The sequence below is a fragment of the Patagioenas fasciata genome, chromosome 1 (genome assembly GCF_037038585.1).
Source record: "Patagioenas fasciata isolate bPatFas1 chromosome 1, bPatFas1.hap1, whole genome shotgun sequence".
Lineage (NCBI taxonomy): Eukaryota > Metazoa > Chordata > Aves > Columbiformes > Columbidae > Patagioenas > Patagioenas fasciata.
The window spans coordinates 4,805,106-4,828,037 of record NC_092520.1 but is presented as its reverse complement, the minus strand read 5'-3'; the positions used below and the strand labels follow the sequence as shown (position 1 = coordinate 4,828,037).

The following is a 22,932-nucleotide window of genomic DNA, read 5'->3' as shown; positions in this document are numbered from 1 at the left end:
CGCAGTCATTTCTCAGAGATTCACTGGAACTTCTTGCCTGGTTCATTTTAGAGGTTTTGTCCTTCCATTTGTTTATCATACTGAGTTGATAATTTTTTTCTGTGGCCTATAAACTTCTTAATAACCCATCCCAACTATAGGGATCTCCTATTTTCTTTATACTAAGAGTTGAGATAAGAAACGAGTTGGTTACTAGAGAAGAATATGTTGGCAAGAAAATGTATGGATAAGGGCTTGTCTGTAAAGAGAATTAAGTGCATGGTTGGTGTGCGGTGGGCTCATTGACCACATAGTAACTCGTCACCGATGTCTTAGAAGATGCTCTTGCTTTTCCATGTGCCTTGAGCTAATACACATCGATTTTGTACAGGTTACTGTGAGCTCACATCCCTTGGCAGGAAAAGGATTAATGATCTCGTTGGTCTCAGCTTCCACCTGCTTAACGTGGTTTTATTTGCTGGCACGGAGAGGTAATTTTGGTCAAGGCAGAAAGATGAAAAAGAGCAAACTCTTAAAGGAAATATTTCCCCTGTGTATTTTCTAAGTCACTTTTTTCTTCCGCTTGCCAAAACCAGTTAGCATGGGAAAAAAGGTTTTGCTGGTATAACTGGGAAGACCTGTTTGTGTTTGTGAAGCGTGAAAACACCTGGCAGTCTTGGCTTCCCACTTCTCATTCCGTTCCCCCTAAGCACCCACATTGTGGTTCTGATCTTCCCCCCCATGTCCAGTGCTCCAGATCTGATACAAATAACTTTATAATTTTTAATAATTTTTCAAATAACAAGTTCCCCCATCCTCCCTCCAGACCCACGGCTTTGCCTGTCATCTACATTTTGTTTTCCACCTTTATTTTGGTTTTGCTTAGGTGAGCGTTCAACTGTGAGCATATTAATTTTGGCAGGGAAAAGAGAGGTGAATAGGGTTGTGGTTTTGTGGGAAGGTGTTAATGAGAACCCACAACAAGGTCTTTAATTTGTGGTTGTGTAGGTGTTGGAAAGCTATGGCTTTTCTGACCAGATGATGGGGTTTCCATGTGTTTGTGCTTTTTCCTCTTCCATTTCAGTTTTCTGTCTTTCCCAAATTTATTAGAAATGTGTGACTGATGTATGAGGTGTTCCTAGAAATGTTGGAGTTGGTAGATAATATTAAAAGGTTATTTATGAGAACGTGCCCTCCGGGAAAGTACAGGACTTAACAAATTGACCAAACTCCACCAGAAGCCCTATAATTGTACATACAGTGACTCACTCTTTGATTCATGGCTTCTTCCTATGAACAGTCTATATTTTTGACTATCTAGCAGATGGTACCACGGTTTAATTATACTTGATTATTGCAAACAGTTTTTCTTTGAAAATGGCACCATTTCTATTTCTCTGCCAGTTAAGTGAATTCTCTCAAGGTTTTAGAGAGCGCTTTCCAGAGAAATCCAAGTTTTATTGAAGTTTGAGACTGTCATTCAGATTTGGGGCTTTTGTGTGCGTTCCATCAGCCTTTTTTGGCCTAAATCTTCTGCAGAATGGCTGCTTGCAAGAAAGATGGTATGGATAGTGCCTTCCCTTATGAGAAACTTATATGCAAAACATTACTGGGTTATCTATGAGTTCCTGGAATGAATTATGCAGGTCCCGCTTGAATGCCAATGATATTTTAAAACAGAGATGATAATCTACTGTTGTCATTTAAAAGAACCAAACAACACAACCCCAAAGTAATTACATCTCATGCTCGTTCTCGTTGGTGTGTTACAAGTAGGATGAGAAGAGTGTTGTAACCATGAACCGTATTGATGCCCCACTCTTGTCAATAATTCTATATTCTGAACAGTCAGTTAATTTAAAGTTACAGCGGCTCGATGCATTTCTGAGATGACTGAAATGTTGGTCTCATTTTCTAGTTCACTTGTACTCCTTGCCAAATACATGCTCTGGGAAAAGATGGAATTTCCACTGCTTTTTAGCTGTTGTTTCTGTGCAGTTCAGGTGTACACAGCTCCACGTGATCCAGGTATTATTTGAAGGTGCTTTGGTTTCAATACTGAGTTTTTCTCCACCGCGTTGGCTTCTTCTCCTGGTCAAGCTGCATTTCACATGTTCCCTGGTTTCTACCTGCAAACCAAACATCAATTTTCTTCTCTAAAACTCCCACCTCATTCCTGAGAACAAGGAGAACAATGTGTGACTCCTCCAAGCTCTTATAGGGAACCGTCGAAAAGCCGACCTAGAGATCCTGTTGTTAATATTGTTGTGATACATGCAAAACATCTCAGGAGGGTTATAAATGGAGAATGAATTTGAATTTTTTGGTGAGGTTTATTTGTGAAAATAACCACAGTGTTACATTGTTGATATCCTAGAAATGCAAGAGGTGGAATCTCAAAAATCAAGGTGAGGTTTCTATAGGTACTGACAGAAATCACAGTAAGTGCTAAACAAGGATGTGCAAAATTACTGCCCAGTTGTTGGCTTTTTCTCCTTCTAAGACTGACAGTCCAGCAAAGATTGTTGTGGTGACTGGGGATTTGATTATTTGAAACAAATCACCCAGGCTGCTTTAAACTAGGATTCCAATCAGTGTGTACCCATCAAAAAGAAATCTGATTAAAGCCAAGCGAACAGAATAAAAGATGCAGAACAAAAGCTTTGATCCGGCAAGATTTTTGAATGCTTTGGCGCAGTTCCATGTCACACAAACACAAACTGAGGTTTAATTCTATGAGTTGACTTTGATGGAATTGCTGGTGTGTATAAAGTGCTTTGTGCTTAATTTTGTTGGTGCCAAAAACTCGGTACCTATCGGGGTTAAGACCTGAACTTGTCCCTCCTAAAATAAGTGGTAGTTTAATATTACAAAATGCATCAATATTTAGGAAAGCCAAGGAGACTGGGGCCTATATTATTCAATATATTCATCAGTTATTTGGATGAGGGAATAGAGTGACTGTCAGCAAGTTTGCTGGGGACACCAAGCTGGGAGGAGTGGCTGACACGCCAGAGGCTGTGCTGCCATCAGAGACCTGGACAGGCTGGAGAGTTGGGCGGGGACAAATGGAATGAACTAGAACAAGGGCAAGTGTAGAGTCTTGGATCTGGGCAGGAACAACCCCAGGTTCCAGGATAAGTTGGGGCATGACCTATTAGAGAGCAGTGTAGGGAAAAGGGACCTGGGGGTCCTGGGGACAGCAGGATGAGCAAGAGCCAGCACTGGGCCCTTGTGGCCAGGAAGGCCAATGGTACCTGGGGTGTGTTAGAAGGGGGTGGTCAGTAGGTCAGAGAGGTTCTCCTGCCCCTCTACTCTGCCCTGGGGAGACCACCCCTGGAATATTGTGTCCAGTTGTGGCCCCTCAGTTCCAGAAGGACAGGGAACTGCTGGAGAGAGTCCAGCGCAGGGCAACAAAGATGCTGAAGGGAGTGGAGCATCTCCCGTGTGAGGAAAGGCTGAGGGAGCTGGGGCTCTGGAGCTGGAGAAGAGGAAACTGAGGGGTGACCTCATTCATGTTTACAGATATAGAAAGGGTGAGTGTCAGGAGGATGGAGCCAGGCTCTTCTTGGTAACAACCAATGATGGGACAAGGGGCAATGGGTACAAACTGGAACACAAGAGGTTCCACTTAAATATGAGAAGAAACTTCTTCGTGTTGAGGGTGGCAGAGCCTGGCCCAGGCTGCCCAGGGAGGTTGTGGAGTCTCCTTCTCTGCAGACATTCAAACCCGCCTGGACACCTTCCTGTGGAACCTCAGCTGGGTGTTCCTGCTCCATGGGGGGATTGCACTGGATGAGCTTTTGAGGTTCTTTCCAACCCCTGACATTCTGGGATTCTGTGAGATGATGTTAAGTTTCTTTCATAGATAGTGGTAATGGAAACAGTATAAATGGAATAAAAGATACAAAGTTGGGGCTAGTTTAGAGTTGCTTACAATTAATTTATGTTTAAAAGACGTCTCTTTTGGGGTACCAGGCTGCTACTTTATGTATTTATTAAAGGAATTTGTATATTAAATTTCTGGCTACAAGCCAGCAGCAATGATTTGAAATGACACAAGTATTTCCATCAAGCAGATATTTTACCTACTCCCTCTGTTCCGCTGAAAACAGAGGCATTTTTTGAAAGAGAAATATCGGGTGAAATCAAATTAAATACTGAAAAGGTTCACACGGTTATTAAAATGTTCTATAAAGAAATAGAGATCTCAAGAAATGTCAGTAATGTCTCATTTAGAACAAACACATTTGGTGTCCCAGTGGTTTATCCTGTCTCAAGTCAAATTCTCAACAAATTACAAACTAGTAAGCTCACATTAATTATGAAGTTATACTACTCTCTAGTTTATGAACAGTGATGTTCTGCAAATTTGCCACTTGGTGGTGCCAGATCAATTTCTAAATCACAGATGTAAGTTGAGGTGTTGATGTTGTATCTGAGGAGCGGATGCCAAGAGATAAAGATAATTTGGTTGGAAAACTTTGATTTTCTGATATTCCTGGTGTGCCCCAGATCCCTCTCTACCCCTCTGGTACAAGAGCAAGTATAGAGCAAAGCTACACTTGCGAGGACAGTGTTTCTGGAACGTTTCTCCCATACCACACACCCAGCCAAAAATTGTTTGGATTCCGTGATATTCCAGGTTGGCTTTGGTTGTGCTGCTCTTGGGGGTGTTCTTGTAGGTGTTTGATCGGCATCTTTATTGCCCAGTTGTTGTTTTAATTGCATATTTATCACGGTTTTCTTATGCTTAAGGAAGGGCAATGATCACCCTGAATATAAATCTAAACGAAAAGACTCACGTGGTTAAATGAACCTTCCTCCATCTCTCAGTGATTAGGGCTGCAGGAGTTACTATGTTTGATTAAAACTTTTCAGTTTGTTTCAGTGTTACAAGTGTTTAACCTTGAAGTGTATTTGCACCAGACTTTAACTTCTTTTTCTCTTGTTTTTCTCTCTGTACCACAGTTCCGAAAGAATTGGTGGAGCTTCACTTGAAACTCATGCGGAAGATTGGCAAGTCCGTCACGGCAGACAGATGGGAAAAATATCTGATCAAGGTACAATATCGTTTTGTTCCGCAGTGTTGGAACGTGGTTGTGAGGAGCTGTTGGGATGAATTACGGTGAGCCCTAGGCCAACATCCACGTGCGTGCCCAGACTTTATGTAAGATCCCAGCTTAACTTTCAGTCTGTCTAGGCTTGGGTAGAAATGTTGAAGAATATACACTGTCACTCTTCTCATAAAATACTCTCTTGAGCCTTAAGACCCTAAATAACGGAGATTTCGTAGCCTGCAAACAGGCTCAGTTGAGCAGAGAGATTTGCACAGTAACAATTCATTTTGATACCAATTGTCTGGATCTGATTTAATTATTGTGGTTTGCTTGGTGCTCGTGCAGGGACTAACTGCACGGAGTTCTTGTAGCACATGTTAATAATAAATGAATGTGATTGATATCTGCGTGCTCAGAATGGCACAGCTCAGATGAAAATGTCATTATGCCTCAGTGAAAATGCAGCGTCCCATCGTTTCCGTAATTCTATATTGGTATTTTAATTGTGGCTGTGCCTTTGTTGGCACCTCCTATGCGAGTAGTTTTCAGTTTAAAGAATTTATGCTGCTTCCAAAAATAAAAAAATACAGATATTCAAAATAAATGGGTTACCATTTCCCCTCTGGATATATTCCATATGCCTTTTGATCCACAAGAATGTAGTCTGGGTACTGTCTGCACAACCATGATCGCTTCTTACTTAGAAATACAACCTGATGGTAATTGCAGCGATACAAATAATGGCACTTCATAGAATCCCAGAATGTCAGGGATTGGAAGGGACCTGGGAAGCTCATCCAGTGCAATCCCCCCCATGGAGCAGGAACACCCAGCTGAGGTTCCACAGGAAGGTGTCCAGGCGGGTTTGAATGTCTGCAGAGAAGGAGACTCCACAACCTCCCTGGGCAGCCTGGGCCAGTGTTGTCACCCTCACTGAGAAGTTTCTTCTCATATTTAAGGGCAACCTCTTGTGCTCCAGTTTGAACTCATTACCTCTTATCCTATCATTGGTTGTCACCGAGAAGAGCCTGGCTCCATCCTCCTGACACTCACCCTTTATATATCTGTAAACATTAATGAGGTCACCACTCAGTCTCCTCTTCTCCAGCTCCAGAGCCCCAGCTCCCTCAGCCTTTCCTCACACAGGAGATGCTCCACTCCCTTCAGCATCTTTGTTGCCCATTTGGCAAATCCTGTTGCAGTTTGTCCCCTTAGGTGCTACCTGGAAGCTTTATAGAGACAAGGATTTGTTTTGAGGTTTGTGTAGCCTTAAAATGATGAGTTTAGGACTGGGAGTATGTCAGGAAATAAGCTGAAGGGCTTTAGGATAAATCCAACCTCTTAACCAGTTGTAAAGTATTTAGGATGATGTTTTATAATAATAATAATGTAGTAATTAATGTAACTTCTGCGCATTACTAATTACTGTGCTTACTGAATTGTGTTTAAACAATCTTTAATATACCAAAAAGCCATTGCAGCAAGGTAGGGAAAACCCAGCTCTAAGCAGGGAACTTCTGTACCCACCGATGCCACTTTTACTACTTGTGTGGTGAGCTGAGGGAGAAAACAAGTTGTCAAGGGGGTAGTTTGGAAAGATCTTCCTTCAGGAGGTATGAAAGAGGTGGGAAGGAAGCCCTCCCAAGCAATCCTGTGAGGACCAAGTAAACAGTGATGAATTCTGCTTCATTTAACTGTCTCCAGAGCTAACTTGGAGCTTATTCTAGCCAGTGGTTCAAAGGAACCTTGAAGAACAAAGGAGTTTGACTATAACTCATTGGAGAGGTATGCTAATATTGTCCGTATTTTGAAGTGGTATAATTAATTTAGGAAAACAACAGAGTATTGGGAAATGCCCCAAAAGCCAGGAAAAAAAAAAAGGTGTGGAACCATAGAGTGTGTTCTTGTATTGTTTGATACATTATTGACATACCTGAAGAGGCAACGTTGACCTGTTTTGCCTTTGTTAGAAACTACTAATGTGATGCTTTGATTATTCCAGATGTGACCATTGTCTTATTTAGGAGGAAACTTTAAGTGGAGAGTGTTCCAACTTACACGCTCTTCGTATTTGTACATATATATATATTACTGATATGTTTAGTTTATATACCCACTGTCTATACGATAATGCTTTATTTGACTGTCACGCTTATAAAGAGCATCATAAAAATTGTCTCCAGGCTGCACTGCTGTTTCGACAGATGAATGTATTTTGGGTTAGGAAGTGAAACGTGGTTGTTGAGAGTTCTGTCACTTCCCTCTTCTCATGGTGAACTGTACAGATTGGTTCACCAGTGGACACACTGGTCCTATATGAAATCAAATAGCTATAGGGTTCTGAAAATCTGACTTTCCCTGTGCAAGGAATGTACGTCATGAATGACCAAGGTAAAGAAACAGCTTGTCCTGAACATTTTAGCAACTAAGAGGAACTGCCCAGCTCAGCTGTTTTTGTTCGAGAAACACGTAGTTGAGTTAATTCAGGCTGCGCCGTCTCCAAAATGCTTTACTTGACTGTTGTCAAACATATTCTGCATTTTTGTCCAGATAAGATTTCTCTGGATTGGTCCATCTGGAACCGTCAGCCTTGAAATCGGCACGTTCTGCACACAGGTTTTTTCTGCCCCAATTGTTAGAATTCATGGTCCCACCCGAGCAGATTGTGCCTTTCACATTCTTGTTTTCATTGTTTAAAGGGAACATTTGGAGCATGGTAATGTTAAGTGTCAGGTGCCATCGTAGCTGCTTTGGAAATATTGGAGAGGGAGATACTTCAGCATCTGTTGCAGGTTTGGAAGGTGCTGAGCACTCTCAAGGGTGCAGGAGGTTTTTGATGGGTGTGAAACATTCCCGAGATGGAAGGTTTCAGCAGAGAGTGAATCAATGAGATCAGTAGCTCGGGGTTGTGACAGTGCTTGTCAGGAGGAAGCATGATCGTAGGGTTTTTAATTCTCGAAACGCAGTCATTTGAGTTGGAACAGATGTCTCATGTCTCGGAGCTTTTGCTTTGACAACCACGCACTTGAAACTTCTTGTTGTTGCTTTCATACTTAACGAGTAAGTAATGAACAGCGACTGGCACATGCCCTTAGCAAGGGTTTGATATACAGCACCCTTGGACACATGGTGTGAATTTTGCGGGTGTCCCGTGCAGGGACAGGAGTTGGACTCAGTGATCCTTGTGGGACCCTTCAAGCTCAGGACATTCTGTGGTTCTGTGGGGCAGGATTCCTTGTGAGCAGGGAACACTCGCTGCTCTCTCCAGGTTGTAAAGTCAGAGTATGATTTACAATGTGGCTGAGCTGACCTAATTGCAGCCTTACCCTTGGCTCACTTACAACCCTGTGTCCGTACTAGGGGTAGCAGAGGGTAAGTAGCGCAGAGGAGGGGCAGCTACACTGGTTTTTGTTGTAGCGCAGGTGGAGTTTTACAACACGAATTACCTGATCTGTAGCTGAAATTTAGGGTTATTTTTGCAGCCGTTTCCAGAGAAAACGGCTTTCAGGTGTGATTTACAAGTTTCTAAGTAGCTTAGTGACTGTATCTTCTGTTTAACAATAATTTGGTGATTGGGAGACTGCACTGTTTTAATGAATCCATTCAGCAGAGCTTTATCCTCTACTGCCAGTTTTTTTTCATCATGTGTTTTTTTCTTTCCCACGTTGGTATCGTTGAATTTATTTGCTTTAAGTAAATCAAAATTCCCTATACTCAAGATATTTTAAAATATTTATCAAACGGCTCGAGGCCCAAGATCTTTAGTGTCTTAGTATCTTCTAAAGCATGGAGTGAATATTAGTTGCATTTGTTATCTGCACATCAGTTGCAGGATTTGGGGGCCCCAAGAGAGCTTGGAAGCTGATGTAACCACACGCGATAAGAAATCGCATCTACACGAGAGAATTTATATTCTAAATAGATACGTCAGAAATAGAAAAATGGGAGATTTTGCACAAGAATAACTCTTCAGTTCAGAGCTGTACTTAATATAAAAGTTAATATTGCCTTTATACACTAACTCGAGCGATCTTTTATTTTGTCTGTGACAGATATGCCAAGAATTCAACAGCACTTGGGCTTGGGAGATGGAAAAAAAAGGCTACCTAGAAATGAGTGTTGAATGCAAACTGGGGATTCTGAAGGTACAAATTCATCAACGAAGCTTCTCAATGACTTTTTCTGTATTCACGTAAATATCTTGGCGATGTGGCTTCTTCATTCACTTAAACATCTTGCAAATTTAGCTCGACTGAGCCGTAAGTAGGTATTTTAAATGTGGAGCTGATCTTGTAGCTGACGTGATGCTCATGGCAATGGGTTGGGGCCAAACCGTATGTAACGCTCTCCATATTTATCACACTTTGTATGATATTTGTTTTGCACTTACTGTTTTGTCAATAGCAATTTACCTGGGCAGTACGCTTGAAAAAATGTTTATTAACTTGCAGTTAGTTAAGCTTCTCTGCATTCCAAAGGCAAAGATGGGATTTCATCTTTTCAAGCCTTGAGAAAACCGTCAGGGTTCGTTCCAAGTTTTGCGCGTGTGTTCTTGTAGAATGAGATCATTGGTACTATGTAAAAAATCGGATAAAACCAAACTTCTGAGCTTGTCAGGAATAAAAGATATGATACATAATATATCATTTAAAAACAACATGGTCTGGAAAATAAACTGGTAGCTATAACGGACTCACAGATCCAATAGAGGCCTAAAAAGTTGCGAATTCCACTGAAAGGAACTGAGCTGATCTTTGTATTCCTGCGTATATATTAATGTTTTAACAGTTCTTCCACCTTCTCATTTTTTCAGTATCTGTGCGAATGTCAGTTCGATGACAATCTCAAGTTTAAGAACATCATTAATGAGGAGGATGCCGATGCCATGCGCCTGCAGCCCATCGGCCGCGACAAGGACGGGCTGATGTACTGGTACCAGCTGGACCAGGAGCACAATGTCAGGATGTACATAGAGGAGCAGGACGACCAGGATGGATCCACCTGGAAGTGCATTGTTAGGTATTCCTTTCTTTGGTTTTCCTTGGGTTTTGCCTTGGTTTTTTGCCTTGGTTTTCCTGTTTTCCCCCTATTTTTTCTTTTTTGCTGGGAAAGTTCTGACATTCCACACTCAGCAGAAAAACACAATAATGCACCGTAAAATGTGAAATAGCTTTAAATTCACGTGATTCTACATCTCGGAGTTGTTGCACTTCCAGACTTCTTTTTATTTTTTTCCTGTAAACCTGGGCAAAACAAACTGCTGAATGTTTACTTTGAAAAAGAAATTGAGAGTTTAACTATTGCAGTCTGTTAGGAAAACAATGACTCAGTTTAATCGTTGCTCAAATTCATTATTCATTAAGGTTTTGTTTTCTGTAGCGGGATGTCCAGTGTAAATAAGGTTCCAGTATAAGTTGGGAATGACCTGTTAGAGAGCAGTGTAGGGGAAAGGGACCTGGGGGTCCTGGGGACAGCAGGGTGAGCATGAGCCAGCACTGGGCCCTTGTGGCCAGGAAGGCCAATGGTACCTGGGGTGGATTAGAAGGGGGTGGTCAGTAGGTCAGAGAGGTTCTCCTGCCCCTCTACTCTGCCCTGGGGAGACCACACCTGGAATATTGTGTCCAGTTGTGGCCCCTCAGTTCCAGAAGGACAGGGAACTGCTGGAGAGAGTCCAGCGCAGGGCAACAAAGATGCTGAAGGGAGTGGAGCATCTCCCGTGTGAGGAAAGGCTGAGGGAGCTGGGGCTCTGGAGCTGGAGAAGAGGAGGCTGAGGGATGACCTCATTCATGGGGATCAATATATAAAGGAGTGTCAGGAGGATGGAGCCAGGCTCTTCTCAGTGACAACCAGTGATAGGACAAGGGGTAATGGGTACAAAGTGGAACACAAGAGGTTCCACTTAAATTTGAGAAGAAACTTCTCAGTGAGGGTGGCAGAGCCTGGCCCAGGCTGCCCAGGGAGGCTGTGGAGTCTCCTTCTCTGCAGACATTCAAATCCGCCTGGACACCTTCCTGTGGAACCTCAGCTGGGTGTTCCTGCTCCATGGGGGGATTGCACTGGATGAGCTTTCCAGGTCCCTTCCAATCCCTGACATTCTGGGATTCTGTGAAATAAGGAGTTAGTGTGCTGAGATTCACACACATAGGGATTCACAGTCATTTTCTCACTGTCTTAAGTAGCTGAGTTTTGTAGACATCTCTATTGTTTTCTCCATGCGTTTGGGATGGACACTTGGAAAAAACAAAGTCTAAATTACTTAATCGCTTTGGCAAATCTCACTTGAATGATGTGGTTGCTCCTTTGGTGCAGGAGCAGAAAACTCCAGTCTGCTGAGAGAAAAAAGATTGCTGAGAAAAACCAGTGAGGATTGGTATGAGGATAATAAATAAGAGAATGGTAGCAGCTTGGATCCAGACCCAACGGGCTTGGGATAAATAAGATCCTTGCATAGAAGAGATAAATAAGGTCCTTGCATAGAAGTGATTTTATTGTGGTCTGGATAGATGGGAGGTTTTCTCAACATGAAGTTGCAGCTGCTCTGGCGGGACAGACATTTCGCTGTATAGAAGGTTTTCAGAGCAGCGTTCACTGAAACACATGGTGTGTGTTCGTTTTTTATGAATCCCTTTGGGTTGAGTAAGTGGCTTATCAGACAATGTTGTTTTTCTTCTGTCGTTCAGAAACCGCAATGAGCTCGCCGAGACCCTCGAGCTCTTGAAAGCGCAAATTGATCCCGCCCTGTTGAAAACCAACACTTCCCAGCAGGAGAATTCATCACGTGAAAGCCCAAGCATAGAAGATGAAGACACCAAGAAGAGCGAAGAAGCATCTACACAAGGTTTTCTGCCTTCTTTTCTCGAATTTTAAATATCGGGCTGGGGCAACGTTGGAAATTTGAGCTTAATGGAAAGTCAGTGTGTTAGGTTAGGACTTAAACCCCAACAAAACCAAACAACAAACAAAAAGTGTTTTTGTTCAAAGTAAATAAGAAATGCTTTGAAATTATAAATATTGTTGGAAGTTTTTTAGTGCGTGTTTAGGCTCAAGAGTTTTAGAAGAGCTGTGTATAAATTGGTTTCTAAGTCATTTTGGTTTTGCTGTACATCTTGTATAGTATTGTAAATACCCATTGTTGTATGGTTTTGTGGGGCATTGAACTGTTGTCAGACTTGACCTCATTAGTGTTTACAGATATAGAAAGGGTGAGTGTCAGGAGAATGGAGCCAGGCTCTTCTCGGTGACAACCAATGATAGGACAAGGGGTAATGGGTACAAACTGGAACACAAAAGGTTCCACTTAAATTTGAGAAGAAACTTCTTCATGGTGAGGGTGGCAGAGCCCAGGGAGGTTGTGGAGTCTCCTTCTCTGCAGACATTCAAACCCGCCTGGACACCTTCCTGTGGAACCTCAGCTGGGTGTTCCTGCTCCATGGGGGGATTGCACTGGATGAGCTTTCCAGGTCCCTTCCAATCCCTGACATTCTATGATTGTCCTGTTCTAGCAACATGAAAATGTTAAAAAGATCTGTGCGATGCCATGATTGAAATCCATACAGTGTTTGGTATGCTGGTTTTGCTTTTGAGTTTCAATCAAAAAAAATATAGATTATTACCTCAAATATTTCACAATTGACATGGTTTTTCAAGTGGGCATGAGCTTAAGTTAAAACAATTTAAATACTAAAATGATTTAGAAGTGATCCTTAGCTGCTTCCGCTGGATTGTTCGTATTAGCAAACAACCTTTCTTCAGTCCTTATTATCGTGTCATTGCACATATTTAACAACGTACCTGACTTGATTGTTTGAATTGCTTTTACTAAATATTGGTTAGCCTGAAGTATTCTGTGTTATAAGAATTTGATATTTTTTAGGTTAGGAAAAGGTAAAAGCTTGTTACTCCAAGTCATTTTACCCCAGATACTGCCTGGTATTTTGATTTTGTTAAAATAAAAGAAAAGATTTTCACAATCAGAAGCCAGATGTAAGAATTCCAGTGTGTTTCCCTGAAAAATAAGACAAGGTCTTATATTATTTTTTGCTCCAAAACTTTTTACTTTTTCAGATGTTAAGCTGCCTGGACACTATTTAAATTGACTTTTAAAATGAACTGTAACTAGGGCTTATTTTTGGAGTAGGGCTTATATTTTGAGCATCCTCAAAAATCCTGCAGACTCATGCTAGGGCTTATTTTTGGGGTAGGGCTTATTTTTGGGGTAACACAGCAGTATGTGTTTCTTCCAATCTGTTGAAGTTAACTGGATATATGGAATTAGCCAAGGCCTGTCTTGGTTCTCAGTAGCAAAGACTTGCTATTTTGCTTGCATTCTTTGCAACAGAGTGTGGAACAGAAGAAATAATTACAACAGATAAAATTGGAGTTGTTGTGGAAGCATTAAAAGGCTACTGTAGAAATGGCAGTAAATTGTGAGAAAAACCAGCAGAATTGTCTTACAGTCTAAGGTATTTTCGATATCTAACTGTGCATGTGAGTGATAGCACAACCTGCATGGTTACCAACAGTGCAGAATTAATGCCAGGTGCTGATCTTGCCTTTCTCTCATGAAAAATTGGTCAAACCAGCGTAAATCACGTAAGCGAGATGTCTACTTCAGGTAGGATCGTATTTACATTGCATAGATGAGGTTCTTAGGGACATGGTTGAGAGGTGGACTCGGCAGTGTTGGGTTAATGGTTGGATTCGATGATCTTCAAGGTCTTCCAACCAAAATGATTCTGTCATTCTGTTCTGTAGTATGATTCTGTGAATTCAGGAGGAGCCATAAGGCGCAGTGAAACTACATTGGAAGACTTGATGCCTGTTGGCTTTGGCCACTTCCCAAATAGCATTAAATTAGTTTACAGAAAAATCAGGTAAACTGAACCAATGTTTTCTTCCTAGCCTGATTGATTGACCCGAATAACATTAAGACAACTTGTGCATCAACTGCCTCATTTTCTATATCATAGAATCATTTTGGTCGGAAAAGACCTTCAAGATCATCAAGTCCAACTCTTAACCCAATGCTACCAAGTCCACCTCTAACCATGTCCCTAAGAACCTCATCCATGTGTCTTTTAAACCCCTCCAGGGATGGTGACTTCACCACTGCCCTGGGCAGCCTGTTCCAAATATATGTGTATATATTTCACATACGTATGGATTTCACATATGTAGATGCAAAATGCTTTATGTGCAGCTCAAGGAGTTTAACCATAGAACAACTGTTGATTTTTCAGTATGGAGAAGTTTGGGGATTCTGGTGATTCTTGATGTAGTTTGGGGGAAAGCAGCAGGTGATGGGAAGAAATGGTTGAACAAAGAAGTGAAGGGAAGACGGAAGAATTCGGACACAACTATCTCGTATAGACAAATGTCTTTAAACAGACAGCTTTTCTGTTACAAGGGCTCACTTCTGTGACAGGGGAAAAAGAAACAGCCTTGAGCCTTCAAAATGTTCTTGGTAGATGCATCTGTCACTGCTGTGCTAATTGCTGAGTCTTATTTGCATACATGCTTTGTATTTGAAAAATATTATAAAGCCTATAAATTCTTTCTCACCGCTCTTTTCTAAAATGCTTATTTTCTATAATGTAACTAAGTTAGCTGTCACGTACTTTCCCCCCTCCAAACTCCGTGTGGAGTTACGGCACACTTGCAATGACGTCTTCCAGATGGTAGAAGATGCTGTTGTGGTATATGTAGTGCTATTATATTTGCTTTTTCTAATTAGTTCTATACCTGGCCGACTCAAAAAATATGGTAAAGGAACAAAATGGAGGAATTAAGAGGATGTGATAATGGTAAATTAACAGGCTTACATATATAGTAACAAAAAGTGGTTTCTTCTGAATGTTGGAAATGTGCTTTAAATCCTCATGACCTAAAACTGACTTAGCAAAGTAGGTATAACCTTATTTTTTTAAAGTCTGCAGGGTGTTCTGGCATGTGCTGCTACTCACTGAGCTTGTTTTAGAAGCAGGAGGTGAAGCAAATGTAGAATATTGTCTGTTATTTGTGTTTTGATAGTCCATAGGAGATACAGGCACTGCCCAGAGAATTGAGATTAATTTTGCCATAAGCTGTAATGTTGAGTGTATTCTCTTTTCTCTGAACCACTGATATACAATAGTTGAGTATTTCTTGAAATAAAAACGCGCACAAACGGGACTGATTTCCCTGTGGAATTTCACTTGAGGACTGTGGAATCGTACCACATGTTCTGGTTTGTGAAATAATTCAGAAGCTCAAGTGAGACCTCAAGTCAACGCTTCGTGCGCCCATTACTTAGGTGTTATGTATCCTCTAAAAGAATTGTGGCACTGCTGAAGAAGAGGCTGAGACGTCTGTAATAATGAGGATTAAATCCAGAATTCTGCTGATAGCAGCTGAAATTGAAGTTTATCTTGGTATAAAATTAAACTGAGCTGTGATTCTATACCCAAAAACTGGCAACCCACTTATTTACTGACAGCGTTAGACAACCAGGCTCCTCGTCATTCATTTGTGGGGGAGTTTGGGTTCGTTGGGTGTTTCAGATCTGCCTTTTGTTTTGATGGATGCTGTTTGTAATCCTTTGTGTCCCTTGGTCATTTCATACTTGTTTTTCCTCTGGCAACAGAAAATCAATTAAAAATCAAAGAAGAAAAAGAGGAGGTGGAGGAACAACCAATGGAACTGGAAAACCTTCCTCTCCCTGTGGTCAAAGAGGACGAAAACGCGCTGAAAATTGAGAAGGTGGAAGAAAAAGAAATCATAAAATTGCCAGTAATAGTAAAATTAGATAAACCTTCAGAATACAGTGAAGAAAAGCAAACTGTCAGAGAAGAAAGTGACTCCTTTAAAGAAAACGTCAAGCCTGTTAAGGTAGAGGTGAAGGAAAACAAACCAGAACCAAAAGACTTGAAAGATGTAAAAAGTTGTACGGACAAAATAGCGGCTCATGAGCCGGAGAGGTTGGAATTTTGTGTTAATGTCAAAACTCCCCAAGAAATTGTGGAGAAATCTGTGGAAGAAAGCGAGAAACTGAAAAATGACCAGCAGGCAAAAATACCACTTAAAAAGCGAGAGATCAAGCTGACAGATGATTACGACAGCCCCATCAAGGGGCCCCTGTGTAAATGTGTTACTCCAACTAAAGATGTTTTGAAGGAAGAGGGGAAACCAGAAGAAGAAGCTTTTAAGAGAGTCCCTACGATTACGGCTTTATGTCCTGATGGGAAAGTGCTGGTAAATGGAGAGGTGAGCTGCGAAAAAATAACCCCGAGCGTCATACAAAATGCGGCCGAACGCCCCGTGAGCGCGAAGGAAGAGAGCGGCTCGCTGAAAAATGGCAAAAGTGAGGAAAAGGTGTCGGACCCTCTCAATTCCCTGAGTAAAGTCACAAAAACGTGCGAGGTCGAGAAAAACGCGGTGACCGTGCTGAAGGAAATCGGGGCTGCGGTCTCTGAGGTTTCTAATCAGAAAGTGCCTTTAAAGGAGGAATCTAGCCCTGTGGGAAAAGAAACCCTGGACAGCGCGACTACCGAAACGGTCGTGGAAGAACCTGCGAGTGTGGAAGACTGTGCCAAAATAACCGAGGAGAAATTAGCCGTGCAAATCAAAAAGGACGGACTGTCGCCACCCAAAGAATGTTTAGAGAAGTCCCCAAAGGCTTCTAGTCCTGCAGAAATGCCTGTGCTATCCGATGAAGAAACTTTGCGAAGTAAAGGGGACTCTGAGGAGAAACCTGATTCTCCAAAAGCTGCTGAGATGCCTCCTGCGCCTACTTCTCCCCTTCCTTTAGAGAAGCCTGTTTTGGAAGAGGAGGGTTCTCATAGCAAACCAGTTCTACCCGAGGAGAGCAAAGTAGAAGAAAAACCCAGCCTTGAAAAACAAGAGGAAGAGATGGAGACTGCCAAGACGGAGCCGGATAGATTAGATGATGCCCATGCTTCTAATCTTGAGGACTCCTCGGAGAGTAAAAAGGAATCTCCGCCACCTAAAAGCAAATTTAAATATAAGCTAGTTTCTGAAGAAGGAAGCTGTGCGACAGATAATAAAGAACTAACTTCCGAAAGACAGAAAGAAGGAATTAAATTAACCATCAGGATCTCCAGTCGAAAGAGAAAGACGGAAACGCCGCCGGAAGAGGTCGGCGTTGGCCGCACGTTGAGGCGATCGCCGAGAATATCCAAACCTACTCCCAAAGTTGTGGAGACGCGGGATCAGAAAGCGGACAAAAAACGGCCCGAGGAGGAGGAGGAGAAACCCACGGCGGCGCAAAAACCCGAACGGAAAGAAGATGCTAAAAAACAAGAGAAGGAGCCAAATGCCAAGGTTAACAAGGTAATACAGATTTATTAGCCGGGAATAAAGGGTGCCCACAGCCTTATTTATAAGGAGAATAAATATGTATGTAGGAATATTGAGGGTTGGTTGTTTGGTCAGCTTTGGCAAGGAACAGGGTTTGGAATCCAGTTAGTGGACTTGGCAAATCTGAAACAACTCCCTCTAAATCCTCCCGATTTATTAGATGGCTGGTGGGTCCATTTGAGGATGCTCGCAAACCACAGAGGGATGGTCAGTAGGTCAGAGAGGTTCTCCTGCCCCTCTACGCTGCCCTGGGGAGACCACACCTGGAATATTGTGTCCAGTTGTGGCCCCTCAGTTCCAGAAGGACAGGAAACTGCTGCAGAGAGTCCAGCGCAGGGCAACAAAGATGCTGAAGGGAGTGGAGCATCTCCCGTGTGAGGAAAGGCTGAGGGAGCTGGGGCTCTGGAGCTTGGAGAAGAGGAGACTGAGGGGTGACCTCATTAATGTTTACAGATATAGAAAGGGTGAGTGTCAGGAGGATGGAGCCAGGCTCTTCTTGGTGACAACCAATGATAGGACAAGGGGTAATGGGTTCAAACTGGAACACAAGAGGTTCCACTGAAATTTGAGAAGAAACTTCTTCTCAGTGAGGGTGGCAGAGCCTGGCCCAGGCTGCCCAGGGAGGTTGTGGAGTCTCCTTCTCTGCAGACATTCAAACCCGCCTGGACACCTTCCTGTGGAACCTCAGCTGGGTGTTCCTGCTCCATGGGGGGATTGCACTGGATGAGCTTTCCAGGTCCCTTCCAATCCCTGACATTCTGGGATTCTGTGATCATTTGGCTGGTTCAGCTCTATGAATAGTTCAGTCAAAAATGAAAAACACTTGGGTTGAAACAGATTAGGGAAGTTATTTTCCTTATTCAATGTCTGGTGAGGGTAAAGAGTTACAAGAGAATGATGTCTCTGAGAAATAAGTTGATGATAAGAAAAGGGTTTTTCTGTTGGATATGTTCATTTAAATATAAAATATCCTAGTTGCAGAAGGCAGTTTTAACTAATATAATATTCTGAGTTTTAATTTGTCTGTTTTTCATTCAAAATGTATAGAATAGGAGGTGTCATTTTCCAGTGTGGAAAATAAGAAGGTGGAAAGTCCAAGTAAATGCATGGCAAGACGTATGGTTGCTTTACTAAGGTAGATGTGGTAAAAAGGGGTAGATGCCCCTTTGATTAGTGAAAAAGAAGCATCAACTGAATAATTTTTCATGGAAAAGTATAAATTGAAAGCAGACCTAGATATAAGTAATGCACTTAAAGGGTGCAGTGATGTATTTCAGGAAAGTGTGCCCATCTCAGAGGAAAACACCAAAAACACTGAAGTTAATTTAATTGTTAGAGTACAAACAAGTCTCCTAAAGCACAATAAAAGACATAAACTGTACTTGGGGGGCTTGAAGGAAAAATATTCTCTTTGGATTGAGGAAAGCTGTCATCAGAAAGTTTAAATGTGGAATATACCACGTTCGCAAGCAAGTTTACCTTGTCAAAATAGGACATTTGAGATTTTCTTTCTGCAGGTGGATAGGATTTCTTTTCTCCCTGTGTTATCCTGTTGCATTTCAAGGCTGTTTGACACACAATCTGTTCATTGAAATGTTGTCAATTCACTTCGGCTGTTCTGATGGAAATGAATCACTGTAGAGACAAATATTTGTTGAGGTCTGGGAAGAAACTCTGTGAGCTCCCTTTGTGTTTTCTCTTTGCAACCGTGTGTCTCCTAGAGAAGCAAAGTTCGGTGGACGGGGACGCGAACACGAGGCAGGTGGAAATACTCCAGTAATGAAGAAAGTGAGGACTCGGAGAGTGAAAAAAACTCCGATGAGGAGGAGGAAGAGGAAGAAGAGGAGGAGGAGGAAGCTGCACCTGCTGATGATGATGAGCCGTGCAAGAAGTGTGGCCTTCCCAACCACCCTGAGCTGGTGGGTTTTGGGGAAAGCTGCTCTTGTGTCAGGTTTGATGGATTTGCCGTGGTGGTATCTGAAGGCGCATCGTCCTCTGGGGTGGCTGGTTGTAGGAGAATACTTTCTGGGTTCTAAATCCATGACAGCAGATGAGTTTAATAAGGAGGGAAGTTACTTCTTCTGTTTACCGCTTCTGAAATGTCTTCAGGTTGAGAGAGTTGGGGTGTTGAGCTTGGAGAAGAGAAGCTCTGGGGAGACCTTATTTCGGCCTTTCCATAATTCAAAGGGACCGATAAGTAAGATGGGTTCAGACTTTTTAGCAGGGGCTGTGGAGACAGGACAAGGGGTGATGGTTAAAAACTAAAAGAGGGGAGATACAAACCAGACATGAGGGAGAAATTGTTGCCCTGAGGGTGGTGAGAGCCTGACCCAGGTTGGCCAGAGAGGTGGTGGATGAACCATCCCTGGAGACATCCCAGGCCAGGCTGGATGGGGCTCTGAGCAACCTGAGCTGGTGAAGATGTCCCTGCTCATGGCACTGGATGAGCTTTGAAGGTCCCTTCCAACACAAACCATTCTATGGTTCTTTTAAGAGGTATAACACAATTTAGCCCATTGAGGATTGATCTGGCTGAGGCTTTGGGGTTGTGTCTGCAATCTCAAGGAATACAGAAGAGACATTTAAAAGAAGGAAACCCAGCAATGCAATGTATGTTTTCCAGTATCTTGTGCCATGGTTGCAGCTCCATAGTCACCCTCGTTGTATACAGCTGTGCATCATCCTGAGCGCTGAGTACAGCAAAATCCTGCACAGTGAAGCTTTCCCTATTCCTGATGTTTTTGATTCTCATTCATCAGCGATAGATAACATAATGAATTTGTGTTTATCTGGGAAATCATACTGTGCAGTCCTGCTATGAATCCACAGAAATAAACACACTCTCAGGTGTGGGACAGATACTCTAGCAGAGTTGAGACAAAGTTTGTCCTTTAGGATGTTAGAGATAAATATTCTGGTGGATACTCGCACAGCTTTGTTCCTCAGGTTTAATGGGAAGGGATATCTCAAGTTTTACCCAGTTAAGTATGAACTCTAATAGTTCTGTGTACCCCTGAGAGCCTGCAAGGCTTTGTCTCTACCCTCCCAGCCACAAAATCATTGTGATTGTGGAAATGGGCAGGTTTGCTTTGTGTGGACGTGGGTGCACAGGGAAAACAGTTCACACCACATCGTGTGTGCAGTTTTCCACTTAGTCCCGGATCCGGAAAGCATTACCATATTCCAAACCGTGGGCACACAATCTATGTAATCCAGTAGCTCTAAGTGCCTGAGAACATGTAATAAGAGGAAATCTGGTGTTAAAATAGACTGTGATATATAAACTTCCCCATAAAAACCACTGCTGGCCCCAGAAACTCCTAATGATAAGTGATAACAGGATTTTATTTTTGGTTTTGGCACAGCCCAAAGTATTTATAAAGAGCTTCTGTGTTGGCTGGGGAAATAGTTCTGGAGCTCGTTATGTGTCGTGAATGCCAAAAGATACTCAGGATTCGTTTTGTTTCCGCAGATTTTGTTGTGCGACTCTTGCGACAGCGGGTACCACACCGCCTGCCTTCGCCCTCCGCTGATGATCATCCCCGACGGAGAGTGGTTCTGCCCTCCCTGCCAGCATGTACGGTTCTTGTTTGACTTTTGCTCTCCTTTCACAACTTATTTTGGTTTTTATTCTGTTAAAAAATAGACTCTGGTGAATTGTAGGGATGCTGATCTTCCCTCTTGCCCAGTAGTAAAACAGTTTTGCTGGGTGGTTTTCCTTTCCCTTTCTTTCTGTTAGTGATGGATGACTCTCCAGTCACACTGGTCCTCTCCCATCATTGCTTAAATTACTTCAAGACCAAAGTAGTATTAAAATTGTCTAAATTTTATCCCAAAAGACAAACTTGCTATTTCTAACAAGTCCCAGGGTATAGTTTGCCCCTGCTGGGAAGTCAGCGTTGTCTTTGTCAAGAAAGAAACAAATAGAAACACTTTTTTGAAGGTTAGAAGCTGCTTCTGCCAAAAAGAAATCAGTGCATGTGTCTAGTTTCAATTTAAAGTCTATCTAGAACAGCAAGGGATGGTGCTTGGGAGAATAAGCCAAAAAGCGTGTGATGCTGCTCTTCTTTAATGGTGAACCATTTATGCACATTTACAGAATAAGCTCTGATCCCAAACCCCTTCCTTGCTTTTAGAAAATCAGTTTACCAAAAGGGCTGTTGCCCTACAGAAAACTATCCACACTGGACATGTCTGTACTGAGCGCTGATTTTTAGTTGTCATCCGAGGAGTATTTTTAGTAGTGATGATCCTTAATATGTGAGGAAGTTTCCCTTTGAGACTTCAGCTTGCAGTCAGAGCATCTCCTTGCGCTGTTGCTGTTCGGTAACGTTAATTAATATTAAAAATGACAGATTTATAGAAGCGTGAAGATCATCCTTAGAAATAGCACGACGCGGGTGTTAACTTGGAATAAGGCGCAATTTGTCCATAAAAAGTCATTTTTTACATATGGCTCCTTAAATATTGTGTTCTAAGATATGGAACATTTGGTAAGAAAATTATCATGGAGTGTATCTCTGCTTTTTATTGTGGTTTCCACAGACTTGTGTTCTCCAAAAATTAAGGGACAGATACCACTGTGCATGTATTCACTCAGCTTGGTGTGTGTATATTTTTTATATATATGTATATGAAATCCTCAGGTTTCTCCAAGGTGAAGTTGAAGTGTCTGAACATTAGCTCAACATGAAAACAATTGGTTATGAAAGAAACTGATGTTGTGTTTCCTTCCCTTAGAAATTACTCTGTGAGAAGTTAGAAGAACAACTACAAGACCTGGATGTTGTCTTAAAAAAGAAGGAGCGTGCGGAACGCAGGTACTACCGGTTGGTCGTGTTCACAGCGAGCTGCTCTACAGAGGGGTAGTAATAATTCAACAAGCATTAAAATAACAGGGGGCTGGGGGGAAAGTATCAACAAGACTGGGAATTGGGCCAGTTTTGACTTTGCACTGATTTGAGGGGTTATTGGTGGCGTGGTGCTGGGAGAGGTGGCAAGAAGGGAAACAAACCCAATAACTGGGGAAGAGGAGCAAATATATTTGTATTAATCTTTGGTCAGGGTGCCTAAACACAAATTTGGCTTTCCCATACCAGTAGTTAAATGGTTTTCAGCACTTATTCAGCTGCAAGTTGTAATAATACTGGCAGCTGTGTGCAGAATTGCTGCTGCACACAAGGTTAAGTCCTGACTTTGTTACAAAGATGGTCTGAATTAATGGGATTTTAGTCTTGTTGCTTCAGATTCTGTGAAATTTTGCTGAATTTGCAAGACGATGGAATTGCTGTAGTGCAATGGGTCAGCTGAGCTGGAATGAAATCTTGTGTCCTCTGCCATTCCTGAAGGGTAAATGCAAACCAGGCTGCTGCATTTATAAACATCCTTAATATTTGGAACATGCTATCTGCAGTTTTCAGACCTGAAAATGAGGGACATGAAACGCTGTCTGCATAATTGATACCTTTTAGGACATATTTGCAGAATTGAATAACATCTGTATGTATTATTAAACAAAACTTTGCATGAATTGTATCTT

At 42.2% G+C, this 22,932-nt stretch overlaps 1 protein-coding gene across 1 annotated transcript in view; it reads left to right on the top strand.

The window, feature by feature from the left end:
- RSF1 (remodeling and spacing factor 1) overlaps nt 1–22,932 on the top strand; it is a 64,424-nt gene that overhangs the window by 20,525 nt on the left and 20,967 nt on the right. The window contains exons 2-9 of the mRNA XM_065833348.2: nt 4,951–5,042; nt 9,092–9,184; nt 9,853–10,058; nt 11,720–11,877; nt 15,661–17,366; nt 19,115–19,312; nt 20,866–20,970; nt 22,134–22,213. Coding sequence (XP_065689420.2) covers nt 4,951–5,042; nt 9,092–9,184; nt 9,853–10,058; nt 11,720–11,877; nt 15,661–17,366; nt 19,115–19,312; nt 20,866–20,970; nt 22,134–22,213 — 2,638 coding nt within the window. The remainder of the gene's footprint in view (nt 1–4,950; nt 5,043–9,091; nt 9,185–9,852; nt 10,059–11,719; nt 11,878–15,660; nt 17,367–19,114; nt 19,313–20,865; nt 20,971–22,133; nt 22,214–22,932) is intronic.